Raw genomic sequence first — 24798 nt, forward strand, 5'->3', positions numbered from 1 at the left:
TATATATATATATATATATATATATATATATGTGTGTGTGTGTGTGTGTGTGTGTGTGTGTGTGTGTGTGTGTGTGTGTTTTCTTGGCACGCTTTGGGCCCGTTAATACCAATCAATCATCGCTTGGCACAGCCTGTTTGAGTATTGTTGCTGACCATGTGCATCCCTTCATGGCTACAATTTATCCATCTTCTAATGGCTACATCCAGCATGTTAATGCACCATGTCACAATGCAAACGTTGTCTCAAAGTGGTTTCATGAACATGACAATGAGTTCAGTGTTCTTCAGTGACGTTCCCAGTCCCAGGATCTGAATCTAATTCAACACCTTTGGGATGTGGTAGAACGGGAGATTTGCAGCATGCAAGTGCACCTGGATGTTTCTAACATCTTGTGGAATCTATGCCACAAGGAATTGAGGATGTTTTGAGAGCAAAGGGAGGCCCTACCCAGTATTAGTATAGTGTTCCTAATAACGTGATTGGTGAGTGTATATACTGTACTTAAATGCTGAGTGCTGGAAGCTGACTCAAGCAAGGTGAATCAGACACATGCCATTTGGAATCAGGGTTGCCAGATTGGGATGGTATGTTTAATTTCTCGATAAAATAATAATAATGATAATAATAATAATAATAATAATAATAATATACTGTTGATATCTGATTTCCTATGGAGCTGAAAAATGAAAATGAGTTTCCTATATTTGAACGATACACCCTTCACAGTCTTTAAATAGACTTCTTTTTTCTGTTTTTTCTGTATTTAATACTTTTATCAAAAATGCTTTGTTTGTTTTCAACTTGAAAATGAAATCCTAGATCTATCAAGTTCAAAACAAAGAAAAAACTGCAAAGTTATTAAATACACCACAGAGAAAAATTATTTGTGAGCTGTAGGCGATATTTTTAACTAAAATAAATCAAATTCATATTAAAATGCCTTTGTCAGCTTCCAAGCTCCATAATTTACGTAATTATTATAGCAAAATTATTAATGCATGCAATCTGGCAACCGTGGTTGGATGTACAGTGAGAAGAGGGTCCAGTTCAGTGATAGGCTGTGACTTGCTGACATGAGTTGCCAGATTGACCGTAAATCTTTACTATAATCAATTTCTATTCGGCACATTTATCTGTAAAACAAACAAACAAACAAACAGTTCATATAATAACCATTGTTGGTTTAAGAAGTTATGAATTGTTGAATTAACGTTTTTATTTGAATGATTTTTTAGAAATATATCCTGTGTTAATATGTAGTGAGTTGTGAATGGTTTATCAACAGTGATTGTAAATGCAAATAGGCATACAATCTGGCAACCCTGCCAGTCTGCTTTTTTTGTGTACCTCCTCGGGAATATCCGCTGTTCTGTCGATTTGTCCTGCCTTGTCAGACTTTCCTGCAGTAGCGCAAAATCATAGCTAATATTTATCGATCCATCATCCTACCACATCGAAAACCTTCTGCGGGTTTTTGCTTCGCGTCTGTGACTACGTAAAATAATTCAGTGTAACTTTGCCGAAGGTTTTTATTTGGCAATGGTAGGAAGATCTTACAGTGCAAAATACTCTATCAGATTGTCCTACCGGTATAAGATAAACAGGTAGGATGATTTTACAGTGCAAAATACCTCATCAGATTCCAAGACCACACGCAAGTAGTAAAAAATGATGGGCGTGTTGTTCAGCGTGACAAAAATGACGCAATATTGATTTGCGCATGCGCAGTAAGCACTGGTCGGACAATCTGACGGCTAGGATGAAATGTCAGGACACCTGCAGAAATGAATGAGGAGCGAATATATCTCACTGTATTTCGACTTCACGCTACCGGGAGGATTATCACACGGCGTCATTGATTAGGATGGTAAACAATAAAAATGATTGTATGTTCTAGTTGATTTGAAACCATATGAGAGATTTCGAGTAGATGGATATGACGGGGATGCAGAGGACGTTTGGCCTGAACATCGGTGTTGTTCTCACAAAATATGCGAGCTAAATCTTGGCTGAAACACACGTCGCTAAGGATTTGACAGGCGCACGAAAACTGGAGAAACTTGAATTCCCAGCTGTGTTTTAATATAATTTTAGGCTAGGTTTAGGGCTGTTTTAGGATTGGCCCATCATTTTGATGGTTTCTCTACGCTTGGTATTCGTTGTTAATCGCCCTTCTGTGTGAGCGCATGCGCAATGGCAGGCCGCGAGCAGCATCAGCATCAACATCCGCAGGTGGAGATGAAGGCAGAGCTGGATGATGCGGAGCTAGCACTGCAGGGCATAAGTATGCTCCTCAACAATGGGTTCAAGGAAAGCGATGAGCTCTTCAGGAGATACAGGTAAGCCTACTGCAGCAAGAGCACAGTTGATTTACTGCAACATACCTGACAACATACCTGACATACCTGTCAGTTAATGAGCAGGGCTAGCAGGTGTGTTTGAGCAGAAACATCACCAAACGTACAGAACAATACTGGAGAGTGTAGCTCAGGGGTGGCCAGTACCATTGTAGGTCACCTCAGGCCACCCCAATAAGAAATTATTATTATTATTATTATTATTATTATCATTGTTCCCGTTGTTGTTGCTGTTGTCATTATTATTGTTGTTGTCCGTGTGGTAACATACGTCATATGGCGTGAAACTGAACGACTTGATCAATCTTGCTCTGATAGGCTAATGTGAACAAAAACAAAACTCCCACTACAGCATCTCCGTTAAATCTGAAAGATCATTACATCATTCTTCGACTGTGAGGATTGTCACTCAGTGTAATGTCATGCTGGAATAAGCAAGTTTAACTAGCTAACACAAAAGCAAACAATTCCTTGGGCATGTTATTTGGAGGCATAACATTAGATTTTTCAGTTTGTTATTAGCTATCGTTAGCTAATCATATTGAATTGTTAATGCTAAAATACAGCATAAGATGTAACCAAATGCTATGTTACCTATGACATTTTTGTAGCTTGGTAAACAACAAAAAATTGCTTAGGCGCTGACCAGATAGGTATCCTACTCAGGCCATATAGAGATGGGGGAGCCACATTATGTCATGCGGATTAGTATTTTGCCCCAACCAAGGTTTCCACACCACCCCCTAAACTGGGCACATCATCCCATTGTAAAATGTCAGGCTATGCCCCTGATTATACGCACTCCGTTTATGAATTATCATAACACATCAACCCTTGTTTTGTACAAAGAATTTCCAGAAATCTGCATTCGTGGTAATCAGTGTGTTTGCATTATAATCCGTGCGACTTCAGCCATAGTTTAATAAATTTATTACCCAGTCTTGCATAAATAAACAGGATTTGGAGCGGGGAAGGGGGGGTGTCCACCTTCAGTCTAGGATGGAGAGGTCCAATTCAGTGGAGAAAATGCAGCTTGTTTAGCATACAGAAAGTTATAGAACAATACTGAGACCAATTCCTAATTCATATAAATGTCTAAGAATTTGATTCTAATTCAGGTCATTTTTGTGCATTATGTGGCTGCTACATCCCTGCAGTGATCATTACAAGCCTTATATTCGTTTGCTACAGCTGTTAAACCATCTGGTTGTGATTTCTTTATAGTCTGTTAATAACGAAGAAAAACAGGAACACATTTTCTGAAATAGCACAAGTGTAGTAATTACAAATTTGCTGATTCCTTGTATGTAATTTTTCCTCTCTACAGGACCCAAAGTCCATTGATGAGCTTCGGAGCCAGTTTTGTGTCTTTCCTGGTCAGTGTTTCTTACGAACCTCCATTATTATCACTAGTGCTGGCATTTAAATACCTATCTGGGAATAATTTAAGTTGAATGCAGTAATTATGTTGTGTTTGGCTTAACTCAGAGGTGGGAACTCTGAACCTGGAGTTATGTCATTTTTGAGCTCAGCGTGTTCAAACTCCAAAGTGGGGAAAAACATGGATGCCTCTATGAATGTCTGTGTTTTGTTATCAACAAGCTAGCCATTTAATATTATGATGTATGGTCAATGTTATAGATTTAAACAACTAATATGTTTATGTTGATCTTGATTGACCTTAAAGTAAATACTATTCTAAAATCATTTAAATTGGTGAAGTGATACTTACACTTGACAGTGTGGGTGGCCATGTTGACGTGTCATATGCTGAACTCAGGACTGAGCAGTACAGAACTGCTAGTACAGAATGTAGTTACGTAAACATCATAATGAACAGAATTACAATATTATCATTCAGAACCTTAGAGAATATTTTTTGGAGTGGTGATATTTTTCTGGGTTCCCTGAAAGTAATATATAATCCACCTTATGATTTGCTAACAGCAATTAAAATTATGTGGATATCAGAAATTGAGCATTATTTTTATGTATTTTTTCCTCCAAAGAGAGCACTGCTTTAAAAAAAAAAAAAAGACCCATGTGCAATGACTACAAACAATATAGTAGATTACGTTTTATTATAAATGTACTATATTAAAGTAGTAAAATAAATTGTTCTGTAATATGTTTTTTATCGTATTGTTCTATCTAACTCAGCGTCTACATACTGTGTAGTTTACTGTAAAACCAATACTGTACATCACTGCTACAGTAAATGTTTTGTCTGTAAATCCTACGTAAATCAACATCATGCATTGTGCTTTTTCTTTCTAATCACACAAATAAGAAAAGAATATCCCTGGCAGTCTGTTGCTAATATGCCCAGATACAGTACCCATCATGCAATGAATCAACGAGGTCCATCTGGTCTTGTGGATGATGATAAACCTTCCACCTCCACAGAGAAAACAATTCATCTGTGGAGTTCAGTGATGGAGGAGGTGGAAAATAAAAGGGATATTTCCTGTTTACTTTTGGCCACACTTATTCCCATTCTTCATCTGAAATCTTCCATAGTGGGTGGCTTCCAAGAATTAAATTAGATGTAGTGTACTGTAGGGAGTAGACTTTGGATCACAGCAATCCATTGTATGATATTGCATATTATATAGTGGTCTTGGCATTCTGTTGGCCCAGAACATTCACTGTGGTGTGTAGGGTTAGCATATTGTATTTGTTACTAACATACTTGAATTGTATGTTGAGTTTTAAACCTGAGTCTGATCAATTTAGAAATAGAGCATTTGCAAAATGACCTGCGGAAGCATGCGGTTTTGCTAGTGGTTGAGCTTGAGTAAGAAATGAATGCAAACTTTTTATAGACTGTATTACCTGAGTGCATTTTGCATCAAAGCAAAGAAAACTATGTACAAGTGATCTGGGAAAACCCATCAGATGTTCCTGTGGCTGAGTTCTGAAGTCTGGAAAGTCAGGTTTTAACATACTTTGACATCTCTACATTAAGACAGCGTTAGTGTATTTTACCAAAATGACGCTGGAGTGGAAATTTTTTTATTCAGGTACTTTCTAACCTTTGGTGCCTGTCGCACAGTGAACCATGCTTTGATCAAGTTGCTGGATAGTTACGTGCTGTAGCCTAATTAGTTCAGTTTGCAATCAGATAACTGCTGTCAAAATATCAGAGATACTCATGTTCTGTCACATCATCAAAACAGAGAAGAACACTTATACACTCAGTACAGACCACAGCAGACAGCTTTTGAAATTTTTAAAAGACATAATAAAAAGACAAATGCAATTTTGTCAACCAAACAGAACTGACTGAAGATCAGAACTGACAGAGATCAGTCAAGTAAAGAAATGACTATGACAAGACTTGTGTTTAAATGTCATGAGTGACTTTCACTCCAGGTGATGAGAGATCTTGATGTGGATGATGCTGATAATCAAAGTGAGAACTCATTTCCCTTTGCAAACTCGTAATTCTTTAAAAATTAGCATCAGTGTTGCTTATCCATCAGTAGATTTGTTGATAATGGTAGGTGAGACATCTTTCAGTGGAATTTGGGGGTAAGCAGATTTTAAAATGATGGAGATCACAAAAGACGCAAAAGAGAAACATTTTTCAGTTCAGAAATTCTGTAGATTTCAGAACTATATATAGTGTATATAGTAGAATTTTTTCACACATATAGCAGTGCTTTGTGACTTCAAAATTGGAAAATTGCAGTCATAAAAATTGTGATCACATTCACTGATCTTGATTAGAAATAGAAGGATAGAGTGCATTATAAAGAGTAAGAGTTAGAACAAAAGAGGAATAGAGAAGGCAAAAGAGAGAGCTTTTCCACAATTAAACAGACCTGTATCATGACCCCATATGGCAGAGCTGCTGTTCTATAATGCAAATGTCGATGTCATTACCTGCCCTCAACAGCGGAAGGAATTGCATTAGAAGGCTGAGGAGAGAAGCCCATTAAATATAATCGATACAAATCTACAGGAAGGGTTCATTTGTTTACCATGCAATTACATTGTGTTCAGGACAGGAATAGTACTAAACAAAGTGAAAAACTAAAGTGAATTAAACTGATCAGGACCATCTAGCAGTTTAATATTAGTCACTGTGTTTTCTTAATATTTGGTTATGGTGTGATTTTGTACACATACAATAGAGGCCCTTGTTCCATGATCCCAAAGAAGACCTGAAAGAAACAGTGTGGTCTAACCATCTTTCTTGTGCTAATGGAGTAGAAAGATATAATAAATAATATGTGAAGGATGTGTAGAGACACTCTTGACACATCCACTGATAATTATATAGGGTATTTAACATTGTTTTTTTGTAACTACATAAAATATCAGGCACATTCTGCTATGTCAGTAATTCTTCTTCTCCTTTTTCCTCAGTTTTTCTCTTCCTGTCTGTTAAAAGTGTCTTTGTGTATGTTAAGAAAAGGTTCTTTGTTGACAGTATTTGTTAACTTCCTCTGATTAGCACATTTTCCCCATATCTGTTTCCCTGGTTTTATAATGCTTGTTAATATAATCTGAGTTTGCAGATGATATAATCTGTTGCAGATGATATAATCAGATGATATAATAATATAATCTGAGTTTGCAGAAAATGCAAACTTGTTGTTTCACAATAAATAAAATATTTTGTCTATTTGTCATCTAGTTCATAAGTAAGTAAATAATTAATGTTGTATAGATATTGGATAGTGGGATTATAATTTGGTTGTACTGTTTATAATGCTTAGGAAAGTTTGCAGCATGCAGTGTGTCAAGTTAAGCACATTTGAAATATTTCTGCCTTTTAGTGGACACCCTGGCTGGTATATACAGTATCTCACAAAAGTGAGTACACCCCTCACATTTTTGTAAATATTTGATTATATCTTTTCATGTGACAACACTGAAGAAATGACACTTTGCTACAATGTAAAGTAGTGAGTGTACAGCTTGTGTAACAGTGTAAATTTGCTGTCCCCTCAAAATAACTCAACACACAGCCATTAATGTCTAAACCACTGGCAACAAAAGTGAGTACACCCCTAAGTGAAAAAGTCCAAATTGGGCCCAATTAGCCATTTTCCCTCCCCAGTGTCATGTAACTTGTTAGTGTTACAAGGTCTCAGGTGTGAATGGGGAGCAGGTGTGTTAAATTTGGTGTCATCGCTCTCACACTCCCTCATACTGGTCACTGGAAGTTCAACGTGGCACCTCATGGCAAAGAACTCTCTGAGGATCTGAAAAAAAGAATTGTTGCTCTACATAAATATGGCCTAGGCTATAAGAAGATTGCCAAGACCTTGACACTGAGCTACAGCACAGTGGCCAAGACCATACAGCGGTTTAACAGGACAGGTTCCACTCAGAACAGGCCTTGACATGGTCGACCAAAGAAGTTGAGTGCACGTGCTCAGCGTCATATCCAGAGGTTGTCTTTAGGAAATAGACGTATGAGTGCTGCCAGCATTGCTGCAGAGGTTGAAGGGGTGGGGGGTCAGCCTGTCAGTGCTCAAACCATACGCCGTACGCTGCATCAAATTGGTCTGCATGGCTGTCGTCCCAGAAAGAAGCCTCTTCTAAAGATGATGCACAAGAAAGCCCGCAAACAGTTTGCTGAAGACAAGCAGACAAAGGACATGGATTACTGGAACCATGTCCTGTGGTCTGATGAGACCAAGATAAACTTATTTGGTTCAGATGGTGTCAAGCGTGTGTGGCGGCAACCAGGTGAGGAGTACAAAGACAAGTGTGTCTTGCCTACAGTCAAGCATGGTGGTGGGAGTGTCATGGTCTGGGGCTGCATGAGTGCTGCCGGCACTGGGGAGCTACAGTTCATTGAGGGAACCATGAATACCAACATGTACTGTGACATACTGAAGCAGACCATGATCCCCTCTCTTCGGAGACTGGGCTGCAGGGCAGTATTCCAGCATGATAACGACCCCAAACACACCTCCAAGACGACCACCACCTTGCTAAAGAAGCTGAGGGTGAAGGCGATGGACTAAAACCTATTGAGCATCTGTGGGGCATCCTCAAACGGAAGGTGGAGGAGCACAAGGTCTCTAACATCCACCAGCTCCGTGATGTCGTCATGGAGAAGTGGAAGAGGACTCCAGTGGCAACCTGTGAAGCTCTGGTGAACTCCATGCCCAAGAGGGTTAAGGCAGTGCTGGAAAATAATGGTGGCCACACAAAATATTGACACTTTGGGCCCAATTTGGACATTTTCACTTAGGGGTGTACTCACTTTTGTTGCCACTGGTTTAGACATTAATGGCTGTGTGTTGAGTTATTTTGAGGGGACAGCAAATTTACACTGTTACACAAGCTGTACACTCACTACTTTACATTGTAGCAAAGTGTCATTTCTTCAGTGTTGTCACATTAAAAGATATAATCAAATATTTACAAAAATGTGAGGGGTGTACTCACTTTTGTGAGATACTGTATATGTGTGTGTGTATAATCTTTATTTCACCCATATATATATATGGGTGAAATAAAGATAATAAAATGTTATATAAAAAAAATATACAAATCGGTACAGGTGTAACAGGCAGGTACAGCAGCTGTGTACAAGGGGTTTGGTATGGTAGAATTTTGATACCACTGCAGGTGGTATGACATGTGATATTGTTAGACTCACTTTAGGCTAAAATTGTGCTAAAGTTTCACCATTTGAGACTTCCTCTTAACACTGACTGAATGTCAGTATAATTATTTTTATTTTTATTTTATTTCAAGTGAAGGCTTGAAATTCCATTCATAGTTTCATTTCATACATCCCAGTTTTGTTCAACCAGTCAAGTCATCCAAATTCAAGATAAATTTGCTTCTTTACCAAACCACAAACTACATGCTTAGTAATCTGTCAGAAGTAAGAAAAGAAGGCTACTAAATGTGAATCAGGCAGATGTTTTGTCATTACATGTGAAACATAATTAACTGCATCATCATTTCTAACAAGAATAATTAAATACCATTTATTAGCATTGAACAGACAAGGAATTAGCTGACTGTGTAACTCCCATGCAACTGCCTGAATAGCACTTAGTCCATAGTTATGCCTGAGGTTTGAATACCGATGAGCACAATTTCAGTATTAAATCCTCACTATGTGCGCTTAGCTTAATTCTGAGTACAACCCTTGAGCTGATTTGATTGGATTGCAACAGCATACCGGGAACGGAGCAGGTCAGTGCCCCCGTCCCTCAGGAGCACCGATACCTAACCACACCTCCTGACAAAAGTATTAATTCTAACTCCACCCCCTTTTACAATTAGTCTGCTCTTAGCCAGGCTACAGCCTGTGCCAGTGGCTATGGAAAATGCTAAAAGAAAAAAATCTGCCATCCCCTCACACTGAATGAATGGTCTTATGCCTCATGTTATGATCATGTGTTATAAGATAAAAAACATTGTTTTCTGTTCCTGCAGAATGCCATGATGACGTTTGAGGAGGAGAAGATGCAGATGGCCTGTGATGACTTGCGTACCACAGAGAAGCTGTGTGAAAGTGACAGTGCTGGTGTCATCGAGACCATCCGCAATAAAATCAAGAAGAGTGTAAGCATGCATATTTGTATATTTGTGAATGCAAACTGTAATGGTCATTCAAATAGCACCTCTTTGATTGTGTATGTTAATGGCAGTGAGAGAGAGTGAAACAGTGAATGAGAGTGAGAAAATGAATGAGAGACTGGGGAACCCTATATTATTCTGTCATACATAATGAAAAACCATCTGCTCCGTGGGGTTGCCAGATCCATTTTTGTTCCTCCCTCTCCAGATGGACTCTCAGACGTCAGGGTTGGCAATAGTGGATCGGCTGCAAAGGCAGATCATAGTGGCTGACTGTCAGGTCTACCTCGCTGTGCTCTCGTTCATCAAACAGGAACTGTCAGGTATAATCCTGAATTCTTTACATTGATTAGGATTGGTTGATTAAAATCGTAGCACTCAGAGATGGTTATGATGCAGTAACCTGTAATATTGATTGAATTATTCATGTGCAGTAATTTCAGAACTATGTCTGGTACAAGTTTCTAAACTGTAATTTCATGTCCTATTTTATTCACTTTACGTTATTATTGTTTGCTTTTTGCAATTTGCTATTTCAAAAATGACAGCTACTAAATGACAGTATGCGATCTAATGTGATGTGAAACAAATGCCATAACATTACCTCCTTCTCCATTTCCATTTATTGCAGCATACATTAAAGGAGGCTGGATCCTCCGCAAGGCTTGGAAGATGTATAATAAATGCTACAGTGATATTAGCCAGCTTCAGGAGGCGTGTCGCAGGCGTTCCTCTGATCAGGCGAATCACAATACGCCTGCTGCTGAGAGTAATGGCGGGCTGACGGAGGAGGCACTGGGGCGTCTGAAGGGCTCAGTCAGTTTTGGCTATGGCCTTTTCCATCTCTGCATCTCTATGGTTCCTCCCCACCTACTGAAGATTGTCAACCTGCTGGGATTCCCAGGAGATCGACACCAGGGCCTGGCATCACTCATCTACGCCAGTGAGAGCAGAGACATGAAGGCACCACTGGCCACGTAAGCTTTGGTTATTGAAAAATTCATCCTTAATTTTCTAATAATGTTATATGTTTATAAATTCTAGTTTTTTCGTACCACAGCATTGTTGAATTCTTGATTCTGTGCTAATACAGACAGCAAGATGGAAAGCAGGTATGGGCTGTAATCAGGAGAAAAGCCATTAGTGGATGCCCATGCTATTACACACACATTCATTGTGTTATCTTTTGTGATCTTTGTGCCTCTCTCATACCCACCTTGTCCTCTTCCAGGCTGGCTCTCTTATGGTACCACACAGTGGTGCAGCCCTTCTTTGCTCTGGATGGCTCTGATTCCCGGGCAGGGCTGCTTGAAGCCAAAACCATTCTGCAAAAGAAATCAGTAACTTACCCCAACTCCTCTCTCTTCATTTTCTTCAGAGGACGAGTGCAGAGATTAGAGGTGGGTGTGTGCAGCCCCAAAAGGCTAACATCTATATTGTTTCTTAGTTACGTGATAAAGCACGTATAAGCAAAAAAATGTAAGCTGAAAATTTTGAATAATACTTGTTTTGTTAATATTTTCAACAAAACAATGACTGTTGTGAATATGAATTTCTCAAGTAGGACAACATTTCTTTCAACCAGCCCATGACATCTGATGTCATCATTGTGTGTTTCATATTCCTCCCACTCCTGAGCCAGACACACTACCCCTGCAGACACCTTTAAACACAAGCACCTACCTTTAGGTCTGAAAAAAGATCAGTGGTTAGAAAATGAAGAAGCAAATTGTTTTTTTTCTTTGCTGTAAAATATAATATGATGTAACATAATTTGAAAGAGACAGTTTCATCAAAATAGAGAGCTACAAACAGTTTAATGATATAAAAAAAACTATTTCTGCTTCAATTATTTTGAAGTGAATGATTTTGTTAAGTTTTACTGCAACAGGCAAATGGAACAGCATTGTTTGGGTGAAATTTTAAAAGGACTGACTGAACATTACACATTAAAACCATTCAAACCATTCTTTGTGGTGGTTTTATGTATAATGTTGACTCAGATTCCAGACTGTCAGGATTCATTTGAGGAGATGGATGCAAGTGCAGATTTTTAACGTATGAAGTACAAAACAACAACTAAAACTGTGAACACAAGAGCCATGAAACAGAAATAAACAGAAAATAAGACAAAACATGTAAACTATAAGGTATACTATATGTAAACTATATGGTACACATGGCAGCACACGAACATAACAACACCAACAAACGCTTGACAATAAAACACTGAAACACAGGAACGTATATAATGGTGCTAATCAGGGTAAAAACGAGGCGCAGGTGCAAGTGATAGGAAACATGCTGTGACATGTTGGGGCTGATGGGTAATGTAGTGCAGCGCCCTATTTGGTGCAATCATGAAACAGACACAAAAGTTTATTGTGTAGCTTTGTATTTTGTATTCACATTATTCAGCTGCATTCAACAAAAAAAATATGTTTAGTTTGTATGAGTAGCTAGATAACAATTTGGCTAACCATTAAACTACCTTGCTAGCGCAGCAGAATAGATAGCTATTTAAAAAAAAGTTTATATAACGTTTTAAAAAACAGATTCTGTGTTACTGTTTTTATTTTAATTTTAATAATAATTTTTATTATAACGAATGAGTCACGGATTTCATGAACTTCCCGAAGCGTGACAGTGCGTGCGTCCAAGTTTTCACTGACTGTGTTTTCTTTTGACTCGTGTGTTTTATTTTGGTTTCTGTCCTGTCTCCGCCCCTGTAATGTATTGGTTGTTCCTAAGATGTCTCAGCTGTTCTGTGTTATGTGCTTTGATTTCATTGTGTATTTAAACCCCTTGCGTTTCATTGTCACTTCACGTGTCACTTCACTTCGAAGTATCGTGTTTCTGTGTTTTACCTCAGAGCCATACCAACCCTTTGTTCTTCGTCCTCGTTTCCTGGTGTTTTGATCCTCCTTTCGTCCTCATTTCTTGGTTTTTCGTCTCTGCCTAGTTTTGCCCGTTTGCTCAACGCCTGACCCTGTGCCTGTTTTTGACTACATTTTTGCCTATCGATTTGGATTTGTCTGCCTGTATCTTTAATAAACGCTTTAACTGCACTTGCATCCGTCTCAACCCTGATTACATGACAGAATGGAGAAAAGCACTATTTTGAGGGAATTTTTAAAGGGTTGAAATAACTTTACACATAAAAAACAATCAAAATTGTTGTTTGGGCTTAAATGTTTGACTGTAACTAATTATTTTCAAGAAATAAACCATTTTGCTTGATTCATTAAATCTTTGGAGCCGAAATGTAGAGATACACAATAGGATTTTGAGTCTGAAAGCTGACTATTGTGGCACAGGAGTATGAGGAATAGAAAACATACAGATGACATCAGATCGCATGGGTTGGATAAAATAAGTGAATAACTAAGGAATGTTTATCAAGAAATATGTCTGACCTGAGGAAAAGACAACTGGACATACCAAAGACAATTATAATGATATATTTACTGTATTTTTTGTACAACTATATAATTATAATAATTATATAATATAGCAAATGTACATGCACAGTATATATATATTATATTTATTTACATTAATTACATATCATAAATTATATTTTTGTTGCAAATCCATTTTCAATGCCCTGTTACTTCCTGACTGAAACATGTCTGATGCATTTCATTGAGTCTACACTCACAGAGCACTTTATTAGGAACACCTGTACACCTATAAATTCATGCAAGTATCTAATCAGACAATCAGGTCACAGCAGTCCAATGTATAAAATCATACGGTTATAGCTTCAGGTAATGTTCATTGAATCAACCATCAGAATGGGGGAAAAATGTGATCTCAGTGACTTTGACTGTGGCATGATTGTTGGTGCCAGACGAGCTGGTTTGAGTTTTTCTGTAACTGCTGATCTCCTTGGATTTTCACACCCAACAGTCTCTAGAGTTTACTCAGAATGGTGCAATAAAGACAAAAACATCCAGTGAGTGTCAGTTTTCCAGACAGAAACACATTGTTGATGAGAGAGGTCAACGGAGAATGGCCAGACTGAAAGAAAGACTGACAGGTCGACAGTTCGAGCTGACAGAAAGGCTGCAGTAACTCAGATAACCACTCTGTATAATTGTGCTGAGCACAACATGTCAAACCTTGAAGCAGATGGGCTTCAACAGCAGAAGACCATGTTGAGTTCCACTTCTGTCAGCCAAGAACAGAAAGCTGAGGCTGCAGAAGGCACAGGCTCACCAAAACCACATCTGAGTCGAATAGAACACCTTTGGGACGTGGTAAAATGGAAGATTTGAAGTATTAAAATGCACCTGAAAAATTTGCAAGAATTGTGTGATGCAATCATGTCAACATGGACCAGAATCTCAAAGGAATGTTTCCAACATCTTGTGGAATCCATGCCACTAAGAATTAAGCCTATTTTGCAAGCAAAGGGAGGCCCTACCCAGTATTAGTATAGTGTTCCTAATAAAAGTTCTCAGTGTGTATATGTCTCGATTCTCAACTAGATTCTACAGTCTGTTTGAGCTAAGCATATATCATCTCATTTTTTGCTCACATGAAATCATCAAGAACATCCACTAGCCTTTTGCGTTACTATTAGTCCTTTCATTAAACTTTAGGGATACTGATTTAATATTAAATTGTGAGCTTTTTTTCCTCTCAGTGCCAAATAAACAGTGCACTGGCATCTTTCCATGATGCCCTGGAGTTTGCTTCAGACCAAAGAGAGATCCAACATGTGTGTCTCTATGAGATCGGTATGATTCTTGTATATCCATACAGTATATAAATACTTTGAAGATTGCAGTGGTGAAAGTGTGTTGTAAAAATCTTGTATACTGTGTGTGTCTCAGGGTGGTGCAGTATGATTGAGATGAACTTTGAAGATGCTTATAAGGCTTTTGAAAGACTGAAAAATGAGTCAAGGTGGTCACAATGCTACTACGCTTATCTAACTGGAGGTATGTTTCATCATTTTTTCAGTCTGAGGTTTTTGTAAGGGATATGAGGGACACTTTTGGGGAATGCTCTAATAGGAAAATAATCAGTGTCAGGGTTGTGTGATGCAGCAGACTTAAAGCAGACTTTCATTGTTCTTTTGTTGTTCAAGAATGACACATCATACATTTTATTGATTTATAGTTACATTACATGTTGTGGAACATTCACAAAACAAGTTCATTCCTGTTATCAATTAAGTTATGAAGTTATAAATAGTCATTCTGTCACCAGCCTCTTTTCTCTCTTTTGAGGTTGATAAGACAGACAAATGCAACTTGTCAAAAGTCAGAATCAGGAACCAGGAGACCAGCCAAGAGTCAGGTTGTAGAAGTATAGGAAATATATTAAGTGCACACAAAAAGCAAAATAAACAAAAGAAATTGATGTGTAATAATGCTCTGATCATCAATGGTTTCCATGTCTCCGGATTATGAATGGTATCTGGTCTGGTATGGTATGGTATGTCTCTAAAAACTCACAGCTTAAGTACAGACATGTTCAGGTACAAGTCCACGTTATCAACCCCTCATGAAAACCATTTCCTAAGCATAAGAGGAGAGCGTGAAAGACAATAAGATATACCAAACAAAATCGTTTAGTGCTTTTCTCAGAATTCTTCTCAGAATAACCTGTTTACATGTCAGTTGTCAGTTGGGCAAAACTAAAATGAACATAATCGAATAAACAAGGAAAACATCCCACAATTGAGAAACTGTAACGTATAGACTCCGCTGTCCTGAAGACTTTCCTGTAGCAGAAAACATAAAGTTACAGTTTCCAGTTATAAAGCACTACCACAGGAGACTTCCATAAATGGTAAATAAATGTCTTGCACAGAAACCTTCACCGTATCAATGAATACATACATTTTAAAATCTATTTATATGGAGCATCCGCCATATAAGTTCCTGTGTAAGTTGGTAAAATAAACATGATAGCATACTATAACAAGCGCATTCATATAAACCTTGCAGCCAGAACTACTCTCAGAGCTGAAGACCAATCAGAATTGACAATGATTATTGACAGTGGCATTATATTATAATATAATGGTTGGTCATTTGTGTTCATTTGTATCCCACACCAAGTATGCCAGGGAGCGTCGGGTGATTTGGACGGTGCAAACACTGTTTTCCGAGACGTACCCAAGCTCTTCAAACGCAAGAACAATCAGATCGAGCAGTTTGCATTCAGGAGGGTGAGTTTGTTACTATTAATAAACATAATTAGCAAACAGTTATCATATGCTGTAAGTCGACCTCCTGCTCTTGATACCTCTGTTCACTTCTCTTTTTCACTGATTTTTACAGGCAGAGCGATTGAGGAAGCTGGGGGCCACGCAGGAGCTGTGCATTCTGGGAGTTGTAGAAGTTCTCTACCTGTGGAAGGCTCTTGCAAATTGCTCATCCTCCAAACTGCAGCTCATGAGCCAAGGTGAGATAAAGTTCACATTTTTTTTGCTCCCTCAGGTTCGGTGTAGAACCCTACAAAAGAGTGTTTTCCTATTAAACAAGGGGACTCCGAGAACCCTTAACTCTCAAATGAACCCCTCAAAGAGCCATTTCTAAGAGTATAATCTGGATTAGACCTCATATTAGTGTTTTGACTTTGATTCTTAAAAAGGTTTGCAGGCAGCACTGTTGAAGGAAAAAATTTGTGATCTAGAATGGTCTAAAATATTTTTCATCCAATGACAGCAAGATTTTAGATATCTTTAGACAGACTGTTTTAACCACTGCATTTGTTAAACTGGCCACTGTTAAATATCCACTGACAAAAGCACAACCAACATGGTGCTGGCAAACATAGTCCCTATGTATGGAGATTTTTGGGACAACCTGTACTTGAAATATTGCTTCTGTTTCCATTAAAGAAACATTGACATATTCTGTTGTTTTGAGTAGGCAACTGCATCAGATCACAATACCTTCTTGGCAAATTCTACTCCTTAAATCTATAGGTTTGTCAACTCTATGCCTCAGCTGTTTAAGGATCATCTAAGAAATTTTAATTTTGTAATATTTAAGGGTATATTAAAAACAGTATTGAAACACAGTCCATCACTAAGAAAGAATGGATTGAGCAGGTGTCTAGTGTTGCTTTGGTTTTGCCTGGCTTTGCCTTTTTTTGTCTGACCCTAACTTTTCAGCTTCTTTCTTCTCTTAGTGCTGCAGGGTCTGGACGACCCATCTTGCCAGGGTTTAAAACACCTGCTTCTCGGTGCTATACAGAAATGTCTTGGAAACATTAAAGATGCTGTCCAGGTTTGTTTCCTATTAATCTGAATGTTAAAGCCATATGCTTGACGGTCTGCCATCCTGTAAAACTCCCAATCTAACACAGCCTTAACTGTATTCAGATAGTCCAGAGGATCTTGATTAGTTAGATCAGGTGTGTGAGATTGGAACCAGAACAGCTTAGAATCATGCAGAACATGTCTGATACAGTGTGGCTGTTGTTTACAGTCTGATTAATGTACTCCGTGTTTATACTGTCGTTCAACCATACAGTCGTACCAGATGGCAGTCAGGGATGAGCTGGGCCGACTGAACAACTCTTATGTGCAGCCGTACGCCTACTACGAGCTAGGATGTGTGTTATTAGCTAAACCTGAGGTAAGCTTAAAAAGCTGAGGAAACCCAGCAAATACAATTGTTTAATTTTTGTAGATGTAAATATTTTTCAAAATGATCTTTTATGTTTGCATCAAGACGCCTGTAGCATGATGTATGAAAAGTGTATAAAAGTATAAACCATAAGGAGGAGAGTAATCTAAGCAATTCATCGCGATGAAAGTCACATTGGCGATTATTGTATAGTCCTTGTACATGCAATAATTTAAAACAGTTTTCACATCCTTTTCATAATTGCATTTGAATAAAGTGTATATTATTTTAAACATTGCAACTATGCATCTTCCTATATACAGTGAGGGGAAAAAAGTATTTGATCCCCTGCTGATTTTGTTCATTTGCCCACTGACAAAGAAATGATCAGTATATAATTTTAATGGTAGATTTATTTGAACAGTGAGAGACAGAATAACAACAAAAAAAATCCAGAAAAACGCATGTCAAAAACATTATAAATTGATTTGCATTTTAATGAGGGAAATATGTATTTGACCCCTCTGCAAAACATGACTTGGTACTTTTTGGCAAAACCCTTGTTGGCAATCACAGAGGTCAGACATTTCTTGTAGTTGGCCACCAGGTTTGCACACATCTCAGGAGGGATTTTTTCCCACTCCTCTTTGCAGATCTTCTCCAAGTCATTAAGGTTTCGAGGCTGACGTTTGGCAACTCGAACCTTCAGCCCCCTCCACAGATTTTCTATGGGATTAAGGTCTGGAGACTGGCTAGGCCACTCCAGGACCTTAATGTGCTTCTTCTTGAGCCACTCCTGTTGCCTTGGCTGTGTGGTTTGGGTCATTGTCATGCTGGAATACCCATCCACGACCCATTTTCAATGCCCTGGCTAAGGGAAGGAGGTTCTCACCCAAGATTTGACGTGTCCCCGTCCATCGTCCCTTTGATGCGGTGAAGTTGTCCTGTCCCCTTAGCAGAAAAACACCCCCAAATCATAATGTTTCCACCTCCATGTTTGACGGTGGGGATGGTGTTCTTGGGGTCACAGGCAGCATTCCTCCTCCTCCAAACACGGCAAGTTGAGTTGATGCCAAAGAGCTCCATTTTGGTCTCATCTGACCACAACACTTTCACCCAGTTGTCCTCTGAATCATTCAGATGTTCATTGGCAAACTTCAGACGTGCATGTATATGTGCTTTCTTGAGCAGGGGGACCTCGCGGGCGCTGCAGGATTTCAGTCCTTCACGGCGTAGTGTGTTACCAATTGTTTTCTTGGTGACTATGGTCCCAGCTGCCTTGAGATCATTGACAAGATCCTCCTGTGTAGTTCTGGGCTGATTCCTCACTGTTCTCATGATCATTGCAACTCCACGAGGTGAGATCTTGCATGGAGCCCCAGGCCGAGGGAGATTGACAGTTCTTTTGTGTTTCTTCCATTTGCGAATAATCGCACCAACTGTTGTCACCTTCTCACCAAGCTGCTTGGCAATGGTCTTGTAGCCCATTCCAGACTTGTGTAGGTCTACAATCTTGTCCCTGACATCCTTGGAGAGCTCTTTGGTCTTGGCCATGGTGGAGAGTTTGGAATCTGATTGATTGATTGCTTCTGTGGACAGGTGTCTTTTATACAGGTAACAAGCTGAGATTAGGAGCACTCCCTTTAAGAGTGTGCTCCTAATCTCAGCTCATTACCTGTATAAAAGACACCTGTGAGTCAGAAATCTTTTTGATTAAGAGGGGGTCAAATACTTATTTCCCTCATTAAAATGCAAATCAATTTATAACATTTTTGACATGCGTTTTTCTGGATTTTCTTGTTGTTATTCTGTCTCTCACTGTTCAAATAAACCTACCATTAAAATTATAGACTGATCATTTCTTTGTCAGTGGGCAAACGTACAAAATCAGCAGGGGATCAAATACTTCTTTCCCTCACTGTAATCTATTACTACATTTCATGCCATATATAATGTTTAAATTATGCTGTATATTCCATGCTTTAATTAAACCCTGCCAGAAATATGAAATAACAAATGTGCTGGTATCATTGTAAATTACAGTAAACAATTCTCTTTTTTGTTTGCTTCTAGACTTTGAGTAAAGGAAGGTCATTGTTGCTTCAGGCAAAGGTAAGCAATATGTATCCTTGAGCTTTGCTTAGTGTTTTACAGCATACACACACTAGCAGCCTGTGATGTAAACAGGAAGCAAAGCAAAAGGCAAAGGATTCTGTGATAGAATGTCAGTGAACTGAAACTGTGACCAAGCGAGAAGCACTGTCTGTGACTGTCACTAGAGGAGGCACTTAGACTGACACAGTGGAAAAATCAGGGTTGAAGATTATTATTTAAGGCAAAGGGAAATAAATTCTCAAAATCCAAACTGTCGGACAAAGGTCAGAAGAGAAAATATCAGATATGACATCTACAACAAGAAAATTAAGAAAAACATGATTCAACGACTCTGACATACAGATGAATTTCACAAAATGAAATAGTATAAATACATACAATCACTGAGCACTTTATTAGGAACACCTGTACACCTGCTCATTCATGCAATAATCTAATCATGTGGCAGCAGTGCAATGCATAAAATCATGCGGATACAGGCCAGCAGCTTCAGGTAATTTTCACATCAATCATCAGAATGGGGACAAAATGTGATCTTGGTGATTTGGATCATGGCATGATTGTTGGTGTTAGATTTTTTGTTGGTGTCAGAGTATTTACTATAACTCTATTACCTCCTGGGACTTTTACACACAACATTCTCTAGAGTTTACTCAGAATAGTGCAATAAAGAAAAAACATCCAGTGAGTGTCAGTTCTGCAGACAGAAACGCCTTGTTGATAAGGGAGGTCAATGGAGAATGTCCAGACTGGTTCAAGCTGACGGAAAGGCGACAATAACTCAGATACCCACTCTGTACAATTGTGATGAGCAGTAAAGTATCGCAGAATGCACAACACCTTGAACCTTGAGGCAGGTGGGCTATAACAGCAGAAGAGCACATCGAGTTCCAATTCTGTCAGCCAAGAACAGAAAGCTGAGGTGGCAATGAGCAAAACTAGACAGTTGAAGACTGGAAAAACGTAGCCTGGTCTGATGAATCATGATTTCTACTGAGGCACACAGCCGGTAGGGTCAGAATTAGGCACCAACAGCATGAAACCATGGACCCAACCTGCCTTGTGTCAATAGTTCATCCTGGTGAAGGTGGTGTAATGCTGTGGGGATTTTTTTCTTGGCACACTTTGGGCCCATTAATACCAATCAATCATCGCTTGATCCCTTCATGGGATGTCCATCTTCTAATGGCTACTTCCAGCGTGATAACGCACCATGTCACAAAGCAAAAGTTGTCTCAAACTGGGTTCATGAACAGGTCAATGAGTTGAGTGTTCTTCAGTGACCTTCCCAGTCACCGGATCTGAATCCAATAGAACACCTTTGGAATGTGGTAGAACGGGAGATTCACAGCATGAGAGTGTACCTGCGTGATGCAATCATGTCAACATGGCCCAGAATCTCAAAGGAATGTTTCCAACTTCTTGTGGAATCCATGCCATGAAGAATTGAGGATGTTTTGAGAGCAAAGGGCGGCACTACCCTGTATTAGTATAGTGTTCCTAATAAAGTGTAGTCTGTACCAAATACAATCTGAATGGCTACTGCTTAAAAATATACAAGGGACAGTATGTAACATTCCACATGTCACCTGTATTATAAAAGTTCCCCCAGGACACGATGAGACTAATTCTGAAGAACAGGTTTGAACAAACTGAAAGAAAATATATCAGTAGAGCAGAAATGGGAAAGTTTGGTGAAATTTGGTGAAATGGGAAAGTAAAAAGGAAGTCCCAAACAGTATTATTATACAATAAGGTACTTTAACATGTCACAACTTAAGCTATAGTAAACTGATTTTCAGTTATATCCTAAAAAAGCCATATAAGCATTGTTTAGCTAATATAAGCTAATATAAACATTGTTTTGTTTTTTTGCATATAGCTGTTTTTCACTGTACTAATTCACTTCACTGTAAAGCGAGTTGAAGTAGTGAGTGTGTGTATGTTTCAGGAGAACTGTACAGGATATGACTTTGAGAACAGACTGCACGTGCGAATCCACACGGCCCTTGCGTCTGTGAAGGAAGTGGTCCCTCTGTGACCCCAACCGATCCAGGAAGTGCATTTTACAGGGACCAGTCCTGTTTGGCACCTTTTAAAATGCGAGCCATAAAAGAAAATTCTCTTTCTTTTTTTGTGAAAACCAAAATGATGACAAATTATTTTCTAGTTGGATAGGTTGATCACAGTAATGTTTCTTTCCTCATTTCTTATGTTCAAGGTGGATTTCTTGTTTTTAAGTAGCAGATTATGCTTAAAGCTGAGTGTATTGCCACATTTTTGTTCATTTAAAGGTAGCTGATCCATTATACTAATGAATGTTTCTGTTTCTGAATGTTTTGTCTTTTCTGCTTTTCAATATGTCTTGAGTTTTAGACAGAACATCTGGAAAGGGTCAGAAAATGTTCTGAATTTGGGTGGCTTTGTTTTTTTATAATTTATGTTAATTTAAGAACGAGTGTCATGAGAATAATACTAGATTAACACTACCTACCTAACACTACCTAACACTATTACTATATTTACACACACACATTAATGTCAGAGGATGGCATTATTCCGACTAAGGTCTCTATCACATTTCAACGTTTTCTCTAATAAGAATATTCCCACATATTCCCACTGAAAGAAATAGAATTTAACCCTAATTTTTCAGTTTACAAAACATATGTACATATCTACATATGATCTCTAGTAGCCCTGAAAATAATTGAAATAATCACTGTGGAATAATAAATTGTTTAATATGTTTTAATGCCCAGATAACTACTATAATGGCTCAAGAGCATCACTTAATCTTACACATAAAGTGAAGAATAAACCCATATTTCTCTCTCCAGTCATCTTTAAACATTCTGTTTTCCTCATCAAGTCATGTAGTCATGTCACTAATCAGAGCAGAGTGGGTAGGCTAAATGAAACTGGAGTCATCAAACTATGGCCAGTTTTTTTCTTTTTCGATTCAGTCTGCTGAAATACTATGCTGGGACTAGCATTTCGATGATTCCTGCTTTAGAGCATTACTGATTAGTTTGCAGACAAAAACACATTAGACATTGCTATCTCGGCTACACTTCACTAATCAGTGTTTTTTTCAGTGATCAAATGTGCTGAATGATACTCACTGCATGTGTTGTCTGCATTGCAGCGACTTGTGTATGCAGTTTAATAGTCTAAAATCTGTAATTATACTAATGTCCCATCATTAAGACAAGAATGAGGTGTGAAAAAATCAGAATTTCTATCCAGTCAATCAATCAGTTGTCTTCATTATCATGCTGGGAATATGTTTGCCACTGCCAGTTTAGGGGGAGAGAGAGAGAGACCATGTTCCCAAAACTGTGAGAAAAAAGTGATTATTCAGGGAACTGATCACACATGGATAGTGTCTTGGGTTTGATTATGAGACATACAGTAAGATACATAATAAAAATATAACCATCTTACCAGAATATTGACCATATTTAAATATTCCTTCTCTGCAGGAAAAACAAGATCACTAAATCAGATTGCTACTGTATCTAACCCTTTACAATTGTCCTCAATATTTTGATAAGTACAAACTATCAGATATGTTATTCAGTTATGAGCCCAATTGACTGGTCTTTTTTTTAACTATACACTTAAAGTGCATACAAACAAGTATACATAATGTCCACTCAAATCTAAATAATATTTTATAGCCTAATATTTCAGTAATAGTAATAGGATTACATTAATAAAATACCTCATTTCTGATATGATTTTCTATACTGGAAAGACTCTCTGGCTGCATAAGATGTGAGGAGCCCTTCTCTAGAGATCTGTACAGGTTTCTTTAACATTTCTGAACCTCTCAATCTAATTTAATAGCTGCTGTTACATTAAGATGATTTAATCTGGTTTGTTAGATGACATACTCTTGAAGCATTAAATAATCAGCCTGTTACACCACAGTTGCATGAGATACTAATAATCGCTGCATATGCTGCCTAGACTGAAACACTACAAATATATTCATATGGTTAAATATGTTCAGATAGATTTCCTCATAGTGTTGTACCTTCCAGTGAAGTTTGTTTCAGTAAAACATATCATCCTCAACTTATCCAAGTTTTCTGAAGACATTTATCAGCTAGATACAGTAGGGTATTAGATCTAAACTTTACATGAAGGATGATCTCTAAGCACTGATTCTGACCACTGATACATTTACCAGCTCAAAGCTGGAACCCCAATGGGTTCCTCGGTTGTCCCTCTGGGTGTTTTTAAAGGTTCTATGTAAAATACTACAACAGAGTGTTTCCCTATCAGGCTTGAAAACTAGAACACTTTTAGATATATGCCTCTTTGCTATTACTCACTTCTTTTCTATTTCATCTATCACAAAAAATATTCTTTTAATTCACTTTCAAATAAAAGGTGACTATACAGGTATATTTATGTTTCCCAAAGTACAAATACGTGCTCCCAAACGTACAGCAGTGGTTTTTAAGGTCCAATTATGTACCTTAATGAAATTCTTTTAGAATTATGATCTTGTATGATCAAAAGACATACTTTGCCAGTGACGAGCATTTGTATAAAAAAAAAATAAATGAGATTGCTTACTTTAAGGGTGTACTTTGATCTTTCCATGCTAATGACTTGTCTTTCTTTGAGCAAGGTTTTCTTTCATTCACCATCATTTCAATTTAAAATATGGAGGATGAAGTGTGATTTGTTCTTTCTTCTTTGGCAATGCTTACATTCAAATATGGCAAATATGTACAGTATTTTGATTGTGTGAAAAATAAGTCAAAGTCTCACATCTGTACTGATCATTTGTGTGCTTTACTGTTAAGTGCCCAGGTATTGTGTTACTATGTTAACCCTATATGCATAACCATAACTAACATTCTGTAAAGTAATGTCACTGAGTGTGTATGAGTGGCAATTCTGCCAGCTGTCCCTGAATTAAAATGTGTTGTTAATACCTTTTCACATCATGGTCATGAAATCTGTAACTTTGATTTCTCTCAGAATCTGTGAATGTACTAGCTACTGCATGTAGGGTTCAGAACCAAACCAGCTTTTGTGCCACAGGCTCAAATTTCACACAAAAAGGGGATTAAGCAGGTGCTTGCTATAACAATACAGCAAAAAAGTTTGAAATGTCACTGCTATTATTAAACAATCAAATTCAG

General features: G+C 38.1%; 1 protein-coding gene across 1 annotated transcript; it reads left to right on the forward strand.

The window, feature by feature from the left end:
- The first annotated feature begins 1627 nt into the window (after positions 1–1627).
- Positions 1628–23268, forward strand: ttc39c (tetratricopeptide repeat domain 39C). Its single transcript, XM_053635384.1, has 14 exons — positions 1628–2342; positions 3688–3736; positions 9780–9908; positions 10132–10246; positions 10555–10900; positions 11155–11323; positions 14575–14668; positions 14765–14872; positions 16001–16110; positions 16223–16346; positions 17079–17176; positions 17423–17527; positions 19592–19630; positions 21585–23268. Exons 1-14 carry the CDS (start codon positions 2197–2199, stop codon positions 21672–21674), a joined length of 1722 nt encoding a protein of 573 aa, XP_053491359.1. The 5' UTR covers positions 1628–2196; the 3' UTR covers positions 21675–23268.
- The last annotated feature ends 1530 nt before the right edge of the window (positions 23269–24798 follow it).

This window comes from Ictalurus furcatus, chromosome 10 (assembly GCF_023375685.1).
Source record: "Ictalurus furcatus strain D&B chromosome 10, Billie_1.0, whole genome shotgun sequence".
Lineage (NCBI taxonomy): Eukaryota > Metazoa > Chordata > Actinopteri > Siluriformes > Ictaluridae > Ictalurus > Ictalurus furcatus.

Excerpts from the sequence above, each read along its gene's own strand:
- ttc39c (XM_053635384.1), top strand. The coding sequence starts at position 2,197 with ATGGCAGGCCGCGAGCAGCATCAGCATCAACATCCGCAGGTGGAGATG. Across the intron at positions 3,737-9,779 it reads CCAGTTTTGTGTCTTTCCTG|AATGCCATGATGACGTTTGA; the intron begins GTCAGTGTTTCT and ends CTGTTCCTGCAG. Across the intron at positions 9,909-10,131 it reads GCAATAAAATCAAGAAGAGT|ATGGACTCTCAGACGTCAGG; the intron begins GTAAGCATGCAT and ends CTCCCTCTCCAG.